This window comes from Leucopleurus acutus, assembly GCF_964270905.1.
Source record: "Leucopleurus acutus genome assembly, chromosome: 5".
NCBI lineage: Eukaryota > Metazoa > Chordata > Mammalia > Artiodactyla > Delphinidae > Leucopleurus > Leucopleurus acutus.
The window spans coordinates 1,838,011-1,851,465 of NC_139147.1; the positions used below are offsets into that span (position 1 = coordinate 1,838,011).

General features: G+C 66.5%; 1 protein-coding gene across 1 annotated transcript; it reads right to left on the bottom strand.

The window, feature by feature from the left end:
• Positions 1–1,864: 1,864 nt before the first annotated feature.
• AIRE (autoimmune regulator) lies at positions 1,865–12,486 on the bottom strand (the record flags this gene model as incomplete). The annotated part of the gene is made up of 14 exons (XM_082840410.1): positions 1,865–1,945; positions 2,955–3,023; positions 4,316–4,469; positions 4,606–4,727; positions 5,349–5,531; positions 6,107–6,206; positions 7,204–7,319; positions 8,467–8,547; positions 8,718–8,863; positions 9,679–9,792; positions 10,333–10,407; positions 10,774–10,929; positions 11,634–11,808; positions 12,337–12,486. 14 exons carry the CDS (start codon positions 12,484–12,486, stop codon positions 1,865–1,867), a joined length of 1,722 nt encoding a protein of 573 aa, XP_082696536.1.
• Between the last annotated feature and the right edge of the window lie 969 nt (positions 12,487–13,455).

Genomic DNA, 13,455 nt, shown 5'->3' on the forward strand with positions numbered 1-13,455 from the left:
ACACCACGTCGTCCCCACCGGCCTCTGCAAACTTCATCCAGCCCTGCTTTGTCCTGGGGGTGGGTGGCGGCCGGGGGCAGAGACAGCAGCTGGGCTCTGTGGGGAAGAGCAGCTCTCAGGTAAGCAGGGCCCCCCCCACCCCCGCTGCGTCGGGAAGGGCCTCCGCTCCATTTCCCCACCCCCCAGCCCGGAGGACCCTGCTCGGGGCATCCCCCCACCCCCACCAAGCCTCAACTCTGGTTTCCTCCCCGCTCTGGCCCTTCCCTTGTCCACAGATGTGATCTGGCCTCCAAGCTGGGACGCTCCACGTGCGGCCACGGCTGCTGTGTCCCTCCTGCCGTCACTGCCCGCTCCCCCTGCCCCACTGCTGCCCACCTAGCCCGGCCCGGCCTGGAACAGCTGTCTACTCATTCATATGGGGCTAGTGTCCTCACCAGTGCGTCCCTGTTTGAATAAACAGCTCGACCTTGTGGCCTGGGGCAGTTACCCCCTCCGCTGGAGGGCATCGGCCAGCCCCTCCCCAGTACTGTCCTGGGTGGGCCGACATGCCCTGTCCCACCCCCGCAGAGGCTACCTAATGTGTGCCCGGCACAGAGGGGCTCCAGAGGGTCTCAGTGAGCCACGAGATCCCCAGAAGTCCAAGGGCTGTGTGTCCTGAGCTGGGACCCCCATTCCTGCTGCTACTCCCTGCCGGCCCCCCACCTGGGGTGGGGACAAAAGCCACAGGTGCCAAATCAGCACACGTCCCACCTCTGCCCCCAGCGCACATGAGGCCTGCAGCCACCCCTCCCTCCGCAGGGCTCTGACCCCCATCAGGGCTTCTATCACGGGGGGCTCTGCAGGTGGGGCTGCGACAGCCCTGACATCTCCTTCAAGCAACACCGCCCCAGCATCTGTGCCAGGCCCTGGGGACATGGCTGAGGGCCAGACAGGGTCCCAGGTCCCACAGTGGCCTCTTTAAGGGCAGACAGACACCACTAGGAAAGGACTCAATTCTGACGGGCTGTCTCCCAGTGGTGGGTGCCACGAGCTAAATAAACACAGCGCTGTCCACGGCGGCCCATGGTGCTCCCATCAGCTGACCTCATGTCTGTCCCGGACACACCACTCTAGCTTCCAGCCCCCGACCCCGTCCTCTTTCCTGCTTCTGTGTGAGGTCACCCCCTCTTGTGAGTAGCCTGTCACCGGCATGTCCCTCTAGGACCCCTAATGCTCAGCATATAGAAGAGCCGCAGTAAAGGTTTCCCAAATAAATGACTCTGAATGAATGAACGAGGAGCTGAGCTCTCACAGGTGAGAAAACAGACATGCGGAGCACCAAGGCAGAGGAGCACCGAGCAGAGGGCGAAGCCCGTGCAAAGGCCCTGGGGTGGGGCGAGCTTGGCCCTTCCAGGAGCACAGGAGCTAGGAGCGCGTGGTGGGTGGGGCCAGGCCACGTGGGGCAGGGGCTGTGCTGGGGGCAGGGCAAGCCCCTGGGGCTCCAGCAGAGGGTGGAGCAGAGGGACTCCTGCTCCGGGCATTCTCTTCCTGTTACAGCCAGCTCAGCCTACACGACGGGTACCAGAAACACAGGGGAACAGACCCCCCCCCCCGCCCCAAAACAAGCACACTGTACTGGAGAGCGTGTCGAACCCACTGAAGTGACTTTAATTTCAGCACACACGACGGCTTTGTGCCGCCACAGGCACGGCTGCTGACAGGCTGGCTGTTGACGGCACTCGGAACGTCGCAGCGCCTGGTCCTAACCTCCCCTCGGTCCCTTTCCAAGCCAGTGGCCGTGCGTGTGAGGTCTGCTCTGTTGCTGGCAGCGTCCTCAGGTGCCTGTCTGCCTCCTCCCACGCTGCCTGACGGCGGGGGTCCTGGATCAGCAGGGGAAGGTGGGCGCCTCGGCCACCGGGCGGGACATGCTCTGGATGGCCCACTGCAGGATGCCGTCGAAGGAGTGCTGCACGACAGAGCAGAGAGCGGGGCTTGGGCCAGAACCTCGGGGCACAGGCGTGCCTGCCCGGCCCACATCCGGCCTGCCCTGGCCTCCAGGGCCACCTGAGTCATAAACATCGTGGCGGGAAGGTGCTATCCAACCCAGCCCTCCTATACAGAGATGCGGAAACAGGGGGCACGCCTCATCCCACACTCCTCCTCCGAGCTTCCCGTAAGCCCAGGCACAGCCCCCACGGCTGTTCTGTCAACTGGTGGCCTCTTCCCGGATGTCCTTCCCTCACTCTGCCCAGCTCTGCGCAGGGCCTGACGCTCCAGCGGGACTGGAGGCGCCGTGGGAGTGCCTGATATTCCAGCAGAACGGGGGTGACCTGCTCCGCAGGGGCTGGTGAATCTGCCCCACTCTGCCCACCTATGTTGGCACCTCGGGTCACCCCGGCCCTCTTGGGGCCTCTAGAGACAGCTTCAGTGTCTGGGACCTGCCCGTGCTTGGCCCACCACCCAAGGCAGGGCCCCCGTGGTCAGCTGGGATCCCCAAGGTGCCACGCCAGGCCCCTGAGGACACGTACTAGCCACCTGCGGTCTGGGGGTGGCTGGAGGACTTTAACCTTTTCTAAAAGCCACCTTTTCTTCCCAGTGATTCTAGCTGTTCATCATCGGGTGGAGGGGCCTGGGTTGAGGAGGGGGAGGGAGGGATGTGCAAGGGGGCGTAGTCCCAGAGTGCCTAGCCCCAGGGAAAGTCACGGCCTCCACATCAGGCTTCAGTGGCCCCAGCGCTGGTTCCTGCAGCCGCCAGCTCTCCAGGGTCCAGGCCCCGGGACCTCCAGGGCAGCTAGAAAGGGGAGCAGCTTGGGGCCCGCTCTGGCTCGTTTGTGCGCGGAGGGGCCAGCGCCCTCTGGGGTGACGTGGGCCTGTGGTGTCCAGCTGCTCCCGTGGCCTGAGAGCTGGCTGCTTCAGAGGCCGCGGAGGCGGAGGCGGAGGGGGGCGGGTGTGGCCCCAGCCAGGTGACGTGTTACCTCACTCAGGAGGGACTCCAGGTCATCCCTGTGCAGAACTGGCTCGTGAACAGCAGAATCGTCCCCCGCCTGGAACCCAGAAAAGGGAGGAGGTCAAGCCACCTTCCGCACCCCTGCCGGGCTCATCCCCACAGCAGCAGGACTCCCTACAGAGGCAGCAGCAGCGGTTAGAGGCGGTGTCCACGCCAGGGCAGTGGGGTGCTGCGCGCTCCTCCAGGCGGGACCCCGGGAACTGAATTCTAACATCCGGCTCCGGAGGCAGAGTGGGCGCGGGTGAGCTCGGGGCTGCCTGGCCAGGTCCCTGCCACCCCTCTGGGGCAAGGACCAGCTGGAAGGGACCCTGTCACCGATGGGAAACGTGAGGCCCAGACAGGAAAGAGCCTGGTCCCACAGCCACCCTTCAACCACCCAACAAGCCTGCGGGGCCCACCGTGCCCCTGAGGGGCGAGGGCCAGAGCTGGGGACGTGGCACACGCCCCCTGGCTCGCGGGCTAGGCGGAGCGAGGCCATGCTAAGTGGAACCACATGCAATCGCCCAGTCTGTAGCTCAGATCAGCCAAACCTCGGGACCTTCTCCAGCCCTTGACGCCACTAGCCCTGGGTGAGGGCTTGGCACACACAGTGCAGAGGGCTGGGGATCCGGAGAGAGGCTTCCAGAAGGAGCGGAATGCCAGTAGGTGTGAGCCCTCTTGTGCCCAGCGCCTGGGATGCCCTGTCACCCACCGTGCGTGCAGGGGATTACGAGGCGGGACTGGGAGGTAGGACGGACCATGGACGGGGGTAGGACATCACCACCCCGGGCCCCCAAGGATTCTTCAGGGGCAGGGATGTGGTCAGGAAGGCCCCTGCTGTGGGCGGTCGGGGCAGATGCGCCACCTTCTGCAGGCCTCTCAGCAGGAGACACACAGGACTGCCTGGCTCTGAGGGAGCCCTGGGAAGTGAAGGTCCAGTGAGGCTAGTCCCTCCTCCCCAAGGTCCCAGGGCCCAAGGCTGCTGGAGGATTGGAGGCGAGATGACACGGGTGGAGTCACACGTCTCTCCTTCCGCTCTCCCCTGCCCCGCCCCACCGCGAGGACGAGGATGGCGCTCCCTGCACAGGGCACTCCGGGGGGTGCGGAAGGGGCCAGGGCAGCTGAGGGGTTAGCGGAGCTCTGGGTCTGCAACCAACCCCAACCGGCGGCTGCATAGCCGCTGTGGCTTGGGAGGGTTGCCTTTCTCTGCAGATTTAAGTTATCAGACGGGAGTCGATTTAAACAAATATATCGTATGTACAGAATAAACACATGGTCAGGTTTGGTGCACACCCGCGAAGCTGGCGCCCGGGCCGGGGCCTCCCCTGGAGATGCGGGGTCCCCCCTCACCTGCGCCCCAGGGCCGGCGGCGGCGGCTTTGGCGATGAGCTTGGGGGTCGCGGGAGCCGGGCGGGCGGGGCTCAGGGCGGGACTCGCGGCGGGCGGCCCCTCCCCGGGGACCGGGGCGGGGTCTCCGGAGCAGGATTTGCAGCGCAGGGCGGCCCTGGCGAGCGGAGGAGAGGCTATAGGCTGCCGGGGCTGGGGCAGGGCTGGGAGTGCCCTCTGCACCCCGGAATCTTAAAGCCGTTGGGGGTCGCCGGCCCTCCCCCTCCCCCTCCCGGTCCCGGCCCCGTACTCACCCGGGCCGGGCAGCGCCGGCGGGGAAGTGGCAGCGCCAGTGGAAGGCGGCGGCGCAGTGTGAGCACCGAAGCGCGTCCGTGCCGTCCCCGCACACCCCGCACCTCGCGCCGGGCGCCGGGCCCTGCAGACGGACCACGGCGGGGTGACCGGGGGCCGGGGAGGGGCGCACGGCCCCGGGACCCCTCCGGGAGGGGCGCACGGGGTGGGGGACGAGTCCGAGGTTTCGGGATCCAGGCCTAGAGAGGTCAAGGGCGCCCCAGCACCTTTGGGCTGCAGCTTGGTGAAACTAGGTGTCCTGTCTTGGTCCCCCTTGGTGGGCCCGGACCCCCTTCAGGGCTAGTCAAGGGAACCCAGAAGGGCGTCTGTTCCAGAGGAGGCAGGAGGGCCTGGGAGACCTGGGGCTGCGAACTCTACCCACTTTATCGTCCTGCTCTTGTGAGGGGGCTTTCGAGAGTGATGAGAGAACGGTCGCGTCCTCTGGAATCCCTCCAGCAGCCCCCTTCCCTTCACCCTCCCCCGCAGAGCCCGCACCTCATTCTGGGTAATCTAGCAACCCCAAGAGCCCCTGGGCCTCCCTCCAGCCTCCTCCGCCCGCCCTCCCCGCGGCCCCCACCCCTAACCTCCATCTGAATCCTACCTCCTTACCCCCGCCTGTCACTGTCCTGTTTCAGGCTCACCGGGCTGCCCCTGTAGACCCTGAGCTCCCGGAAGACAGCCACCCTGACCCCATCACCCCGCTCACCTGCTGCCCCTCAGGGCCCACACACAAGAGGGGGTGCAGGGCCGAGGGGTCCAGCACAAGCGGGGGGGCTGCAGGAGGTGAGGCCAGCAGGTGCTTGTAGGTGACCGCAACATCCACTCCAGCGGGGCGCTCGCTGGGCGGTCCCCTGGCCTCCTCTCCCGCTGACCTCAGTGCCAGGAGGACCTGGAACCGGAGGGTCAGTTCTGAGAGGTGTTGCCGGGGACTTGCCCAGCACCACCCAGGAGTTAGTGACCGCTGGGGCCCTGGGAACCGGGGTCTGGCGTCGTGGGGAAGAGCGCCACATTGGGTGGGAAAGGCCCGGGTGCCGTTCCCGGCTCTGTGGTCCCAGCAAGTTCCCTGACCCTTTCCCCATCTAAAGGCGGGGCCCCGTGGCCCTCACGGGCTGTCGGAGTACACACTCGGCATATGCTGGGGCACGCATCGTATCCGTTGTGACTTTGCGGTAACAGAACACTTAAAACATTTTTGGAGAATGTTATCGGAGGTCGAAGTGCGTCCCCTGTGTTGGGCTGATAGAGCTGAAGGCCCCAAAGCAGAGCACTGAGAAGCGGGGCCGTTGTAAGGGCCGCTTCCCGGTGGCCTGCGCCCCCGTGGTCCCACAGGAGAAAGCAGAATTGATGGGGCCAGGCCAGGGTGGGGGGCACGTGGCTCTCTGGCTGGGGCAGGCCCGACCCACAGGAGTGGCCAGGAGGCGGGCAGCCGGCGGACAGAGGGCCTGGGAGTGGGCCTGTGTGTACCGGGGTCTCTGCAGGCGGCTCCTGGGGCCGGGGCTCCTCAGCCCGGGGCAGGTCCCGCTGGGCTCTTCCCTGGAGGCAGCTGGAGCACCTCCAGGTCCCGCTGGTCGCGTTGTCACCGGCGAGAGACATGCAGGGCGAGGCAGAGGGGACAGTGGACTCCCAAGCCCGCAACACAGGGGAGGCCTGAGGGCTTCTCCAGGTCACCCTTTCCGTTCCCCGATGGGGAAACTAAGGGGAACGGGCAGAGCCACGGGGGAAGGGCCTGCCCGGCCGGTGAGCAGGAGAGCCCGGGATGCTGGGGCAGCCCTCGCCAGCCTGGCACCTCCCCCGAGTGCTTCTCGGATGAGCCCCAAGCATTCCTGACACCCGCGAACCTGCAGCAGCCTGGCCTGTGCCTGGCTCTCACGGGCCCTGCCTTGCAGATGGGGCCTCCCTAGGCTGGCCTCCCTCGATTCCACGGGGGGACGGTGCCCAGTAGAACAGGGGCCGGTCAAGGGCAGGAAGGAAGAGAATGGAAGGCGGGCAGCATTGAGCAGAGCTGAGGGATGACCCAGCCAGAGATGTGACCTGGTCAAGGTCGTGCGGTGAGCAGGGCAGGGTCGGGGCGAGAATGCCCACCCAGCGCTCCGCCCTGCACCCAGGCCGCCCTGACCTGTGGAAGCTGCTGGTAGCGGACAGCGCTGTCCCGGGGGGCCGGGGCAGGGGGCCTTGCACTGGACCTAGCCTGGGCCCCCACCGGCCCTTGGGGGGCAGCTCTGCGGCCTCTGTGCTCCCCAGCCCGACTTGAGTCAGACCCTGCTTAGTGCCGCTGGTCGGCTGCTTGTGGCGCTCTGGGCTGGGGGAGATGGGGCGAGATGGGACGGGACGGCCGTCCCTTGCCTTGGGCCTCAGCGGCCTGCTGGCCAGGCTGGGGGGGACAGCGCGGCCACGCGGGGACGTGGGTGGGAGGATCCCGGGCCCCAGCCCCACCGCCCGGCGACCTGAGCCAAGGCCCCCTCCCAGGCTGGCCTCACTGCCCATCCCTGGAGTGGAGACACTGCTGGGCGGCCTCCCACTCAGGGCGGGCCAGTGAGGAGGCTGGGCGGGGCCAGGCCCACCTGGGGATCTGGTGGAGCGGGGGCGTCAGGCAGGCCAGGTGGAAGGCGCGGGGGCAGCCGTCGCAGCAGAGGAGCTCCCCGCCGTCCCTGCACGCCGCACACTCATCCTCGTTCTTCTGGCACAAGTGAGAGACACGCAGCGTCTGGAAGACCCGGGATGGGGCAGCGCCCTCCCCGAGAGACTCCCCTCGCCGGCTCCCTGCTGAAATCCCGCCCTGACTGCCTGCTCCCCAGGGCTCCCCAAGGCCCCCCCACCTCTGAGACTCTAGCCCCGAACACCTGCTGGCCCATCCCTCTTGGGAAGAACGGTCCTTAAGGAAGGCTGGTTCCTCGCGGGTGCCTGTGCTCCAGGCGGCCCCAAGACCACACGGCCACACCCATGGGGCAGCGGAGGGGCAGGCCCAGCGGTGTTCCCGTTGGCCCTGGTCACCCGCTGTCCCCTCCGCCTGAGGCCTGCTTGCGCCCTTGCCTGGATAGCACCCACCGTGCCCCCCTGGACGCCACTTCCTTCAGAAGCCCCCCGGGGACTACAGGGCTGGGCAGCCCCTCACAGTGATGAGCGCACTCATTGTAGCAACCCCCCCCCCCAGGCCCCAGCAGCCCAGGAGCTCCTGGGGGCAGGCATGAGTCCTTCTCATTTCCTCGTTCCCCGGGGGCCAGCACAGCGCCTGGCGGGGGTGTCGGGATCCCCGGCAGAAACGGTGCTGGGAGCCCAAGGGCGTACGTGATGCTTGGGTTCCTGGCTCCTAGCAGGGGCACAGCCATACCAAGGGCCCAACTGTGAGGCGTGGGACAGCTGGCAGCCGGACCGAACGCTGTGCTTTTAAGAGCCTGGGAGGACTCACGTGCTCTAACTTATGTGAATTTTTACAATTGCGTATTATCAGAAAAAAGTGCTATCAAAAATAAAGTGTTCGGGCTTCCCTGGTGGCGCAGTGGTTGAGAGTCCGCCTGCCGATGCAGGGGACACGGGTTCATGCCCCGGTCCGGGAGGATCCCACATGCCGTGGAGCGGCTGGGCCCGTGAGCCATGGCCGCTGGGCCTGCGCGTCCGGAGCCTGTGCTCCGCAACGGGAGAGGCCACAGCAGTGAGAGGCCCGCGTACCACAAAAAAATAAATAAATAAAAAATAAAAAAAATAAAGTGTTCCACCCTGTGAACAGAAGCTTAGACCTCTGTCCTCCGGTCCCTGGGGTGGAGGGACAAGCGGCAGATCGGCAGGAGGCCCCGCCCTCAGGATCCTGGGGGTGCTCTGAGCGTTACCTGGTGCAGCTGGGGCTCACTGGGAAGGGCAGGGGGGCCCGGGGCCCTGTCCCGCTGGCCTGCCCTCGAATCGCCTCCACCCTGCCAGGGAGAAGAGAGAGGGTCGCCAGCAGGGGAGGCATTCGGGCGGGAGGGGCAGTCCCCAGCCCCAGCAGAGCTCCCCACCGGAGGTGACATGACGCTGCTGCCCCGGGCGCTGGGGGAGGGGCCGAGGGCCAGGCCTCCCCAGGGGCGGTCCCAGCAGCGCTTACAGGGGCAGGAGCCTGGGTCCCCTTGGCTCGGACCAACGTCTTCAGGCTGCTGCCGCTTCGGGTCTTGTTCTTTGCCCCACTGGGGTCTTCAAACTTGCTGGGAGTATAAAACTCCCCCCCAACCTGGATGCACTTCTTGGAGCCACCTGGGAGGAGACGGGGGGGGGGGGGGGCGGGGGGGGGCTGGCAGGGAGGCTCTACAGCTGGCTGTTCCTCCCCCCACAAACCCCACCCCAGTCAGCTCTGGACCCAGGGTCCTGAACACAGCAGGGATTCTCTGCTGGGGGGAAGCACGTCTCCCAAATTCTCATCCACTCGGAGTCTCGGAATGCAGCCTTATTCGAAAGCAGGGTCTTTGTAGATGTTAAGATGGGCTTGCACTGGACCGAAGTCCAAGGACAGCATCCTTAGGAGAAGACGACAGGACGCAGAGAGACACAGGGAGGAGCCTCTGGCGAGGAGCTGGAGTGATGTGACTACAAGCCGGGGCCTGGGGATTGCCAAGAGCTGGAGGAAGCAGAGAAGCCTCTGCCCTAGAGCCTCGGAGGGAGGAAGCCTGGCCCCGCCCACACCTTGCTTTTGGTGTTTCTGTTGCTTTAAGCCACGCCGTTTGTGGCAACTCGTCATAACAGCCCTAGGAAACTACTGTAGAGATCCTTGGGACCATCCCTGGTGGGTGAGACTGGAGCCCGCACCAGCTCCCAGGGTCCTCGGCGTCCCCAGAGAGTGTGCAGCACAGGGAGTGGAGGAAGGAGGAGCTGCAAGGATGGGGCGGGCGGGGCTGGGCCGCAGGTTGTCCAGCTTAGAGTCCAGGAGTTCCCCAAGCCCTGCCCAGAGCATCCGCTCCAGAGATGGCAGACCCACTGCAGGGAGTAGGGGCTGCCTCGTCCATGCTCCGGAGCCCCCGGGGAGCTGAGCGGGGGCGTGGATCCCCTGGCAGCCCCTCCCCAGCGCCGTGTACCTGCCTCAAACACCTGCTGGATAAGGATCCCCTCCACGGCCCCGCGGGCTCCCGGGACGTCCCCAGATGACACGGCCATGGCTCTCTGGACCGAAGCGGACATGGTCTGAATTCCTGGGGAAAGGAGCACCAAATGGGGGGTCACCTGTTGGGACGATGGCTCCTGAGCACGGGCAGTGGGGAGTGCGGGGCGTCTGGGCAGCAGAATCCTTCCTTCTTTCCACACAGGGCAGGCCGGGGAGGCCCCTCCACAGACAGACAGCCAGCCCACATGTAAGTGCAGAGACGGGCCATGGAGTGCGTGTGTGTGTGCGTGTACACGTATGTGGTGTGGTCTGGTGTGTGGTGTACGAGCCGTCCGAACCCAGCTGGCGGGAATGAACAGAGACGCTGGGATGTGGCCCTGGGCTGGGCTGGGAGGGAGGCAGGGTCCCCAGAGCCTGCCCTCAGGCCGGCACCAGGGGCCCATGGGTGGTCTCCAGGTCCCAGGTTGCATCTGGCCAAGGGACAGGGGGTATTCTCTGGAGGAAGCAGGGTCGGAGCTGGCCCTGAAGGATGGGGCACTCAGAGGGGCATAGGTGGGGTGACCCCAGGCCAGCATGGTCCCAGCTCCCAAGACGGACCCCTGACCCCCAGACCTGGGGCCTGGCTCACCGTTGCCCAGCGGGAGGCGCTGTGGCTCTGCGTTGCTCTCTGACTTCTTGGAGGGCTTGGCCTTGACTTGGGAGCCTGTCGGGGAGCAGGGACAGCCTGGCCCTCCTCCCGCTGCTGGGCCAGGCCAGGGCGCAGGTGGGAGAGTGCCAGGTGGCGTCTCCTGGACTCTGGTGTGTCCCCTTGCTTTACCGGGCTCCGGTGTCCACATCAGGAGACAGGAAGTACACCCACCTGCCTACTCACAGGGCCCGGGGGTCAACTAGGGCTGCGGGGCTCATACAGTGTGTCCGTCCAAGTCCCCAGAGGGACCTCTGCCAGGCTGACTCTGGGCCAAGCAGGAGGGACAGATGCTCCCGGACCAGGTCAGGGAGGGGGAGTGGTCAGGGGGTGGAGGGCTCCGTGAGGGGATCTGTGAGCCCACCGGCTCCTCAAGCTGGGTACCTGGGCTGGGGGTGCCCCTCGGGGACAGAGCCGCCGGCGGGGTGGCCCTCGGTTCCTCCAGGGCCTTCCTCTTGGTGGGAGGCCTGGGCAGCAGCACGGTGGCCTTGGGGCCGGCCGGGGGCCTCCTCCCCTTCCGGGGCTGGCTGAGGTCCACATCTGCAGGCGCGCGCAGGGCCGGAGGCTGAGCTTCAAGCCCAGAACCGGCGCCCCGTTCAGGCGGGTGAGGTCTCAGCTCTTTGCTCTTAGAAGCCAAGATGGTCTAGGTGGTGTCCGGGGCTCCCTAAGCAGCCCCACGCCTCCCCTCCCACAGTCCAGCTGGGGCTCAGAGGATGACTCCTGCTGCCAGCCCCAGTGGGGGAGGCCGAGCCGGCCGGGACCCAGCCCCCGGCGCCCCCACCTCTGGGGAAGCCGTCTAGGATGGGCTGCGGCCGGGACCCAGCCCCCGGTGCCCCCACCTTTGGGGAAGCCGTCTAGGATGGGCTGCGGCCGGGACCCAGCCCCCGGCGCCCCCACCTCTGGGGAAGCCGTCTAGGATGGGCTGCGGCCGGGACCCAGCCCCCGGCGCCCCCACCTCTGGGGAAGCCGTCTAGGATGGGCTGCGGCCGGGACCCAGCCCCCGGTGCCCCCACCTCTGGGGAAGCCGTCTAGGATGGGCTGTGGCCGGGACCCAGCCCCCAGGGCCCCCACCTCTGGGGAAGCCGTCTAGGATGGGCTGTGGCCGGGACCCAGCCCCAGTGCCCCCACCTCTGGGGAAGCCGTCTAGGATGGGCTGCGGCCGGGACCCAGCCCCCGGCGCCCCCACCTCTGGGGAAGCCGTCTAGGATGGGCTGTGGCCGGGACCCAGCCCCCAGGGCCCCCACCTTTGGGGAAGCCGTCTAGGATGGGCTGCAGCCGGGGGTATCTCTCCAGGTTGTAGTCCTTGAAGAGGACCCTCCAGAAGTCCAGGATGACGGCCGCGTCCTGGGTCAGGAGCCACGAGAGGAGCGCGTGGAAGGCCTGTGGGCAGCCCTCCTTCTCCTTCAGACGCAGCGTCTCCTGAAGCAGAGCGGGAATGGGGGCCCCGCCCTTCCCGGGTACCCCCCTTCCTGCCACCTCCACTGCGGGACCAGAGGGCAAATGCTGACCCCGAGGAGGCCGCTGGAGACTTGGGCACCTGTGTCCACCCCCTTGGCTTGGGGCAGGTGTGGGGATGGCAGGGGGGTGCTGGGTGAGGTGGGGGGCCACCTGGAATTCATCTTAGGAGACTGGGCTCAACTTGGAGGGAGGCTTGGGGAGGGCTGGGAGGGGGCTTTGGGGATCTGGGGGGGCACCAGAACTTGTCTTGGAGACCGTTCGCTCCACTGGCGGGTGGGGCGTGGGGCAGGCTGCCGGTTAGCGGCAGGGACCTTACCCTGGCGCTGGGGCTTGGGGGTGCGGAGGGGCTTGGGGGCGGGAGAGTGGAGAGGGGCGAGGCTGGGGAGGGTCCCTCTGGAACGGGTCTTCCGCGACCTTGCCAGCTCCTGGGCGCGGGCGTGGGGAAGGCTGGGGCGAGTTGCTGGGTCGCTGGTCTGGATAGGGGCCCACCTGGAATTTGTCCTCGGGGACCACGTCGTGGTCGACCAGCGCGTGCAGCAGCGGGAAGGTGCTGTCCACGGCCACGGCTATCTCCGTGCGGTGCAGCCTCAGGAGGCGGCGCAGCGCCGGGTCCCCACCAGCCCGGGCCTCGCCCATCATTGCAGGGTCGGGGACACGGGACTGGGGGCCCACTCTCCCCGCCTGGGGTCCCGCGGCCTCGGGGTGCCGCTGGACTTGTGGGGTGTCTAGGCCGTGTGAGCCTCCTGGCCCTGGCGCGCCCCCTGCGCCGCCGGGCACCTGGGTGGGCACGCCTGGCCCAGGAAGAGGGAGCCCCAGGCGCTTCCTCCGGCCTCCGCGGGTCTGAGCTCACGGCCCGGGTTTCTATTATACCGGGCTCTCCTTGGAGAGAGCAGAAGCCGCTCTGCCCGAGCCAATCAGGGCCCAGGGAGCTTCCTCAGGGGCAGGAACGGAAACTTCCCTGTAACCCGAGTGCTAGATGGTCCCAGCCCCCTGCCAGCCCCCTTGTGCACCCGCCAGCAGGCTGCTGGCTTTTCTTTCCTTTTTAAAGAAGCCTCTGGACTCAATTCCCAAAATGCGGTTGCAGCCAGCATCCCACAGGGCCCTGTTCAAATGGGGAAAAGCCAGGACAGGTGTCTTCACCTCACCTGGGGCGCAGTGTCAGACACGAGCAGGGGCTATCCAGGTGCCCCAGCAGCTGGCAGAGGCAGCACGGGAAGCCTCCACGGGGCTGCGCGGGGACAGAGTCCCTGGTGGGGAGTGGGCACCGCTGCCACCGTCGCAGCAGCTGCTCAGGGTCCCAAGCCTGGGGCTGTAGGAGGAGGTACCCACCTGATGGGGTATGACGAGTGCATGTCAGTGGGTTCAGAGCTGGGCATTGCCTGGAGGCTGGTGATGCTGGGCAGGTTGCTTTCCTTCCTTGACCTTCAGTCCTCTCATTTTTTTGTCTGTTTGTTCATTTTTTTATTATTGGGCTATAGTTGTTCTGCAGTGTCGTGTTAGTTTCTACTGTACAGCGAAGTGGAGTTCCCTGTGCTATACAGCAGGTTCTCATTAGTTATCTGTTTTATACACAGTAGTATATATATGTCAATCCCAATCTCCCAATTC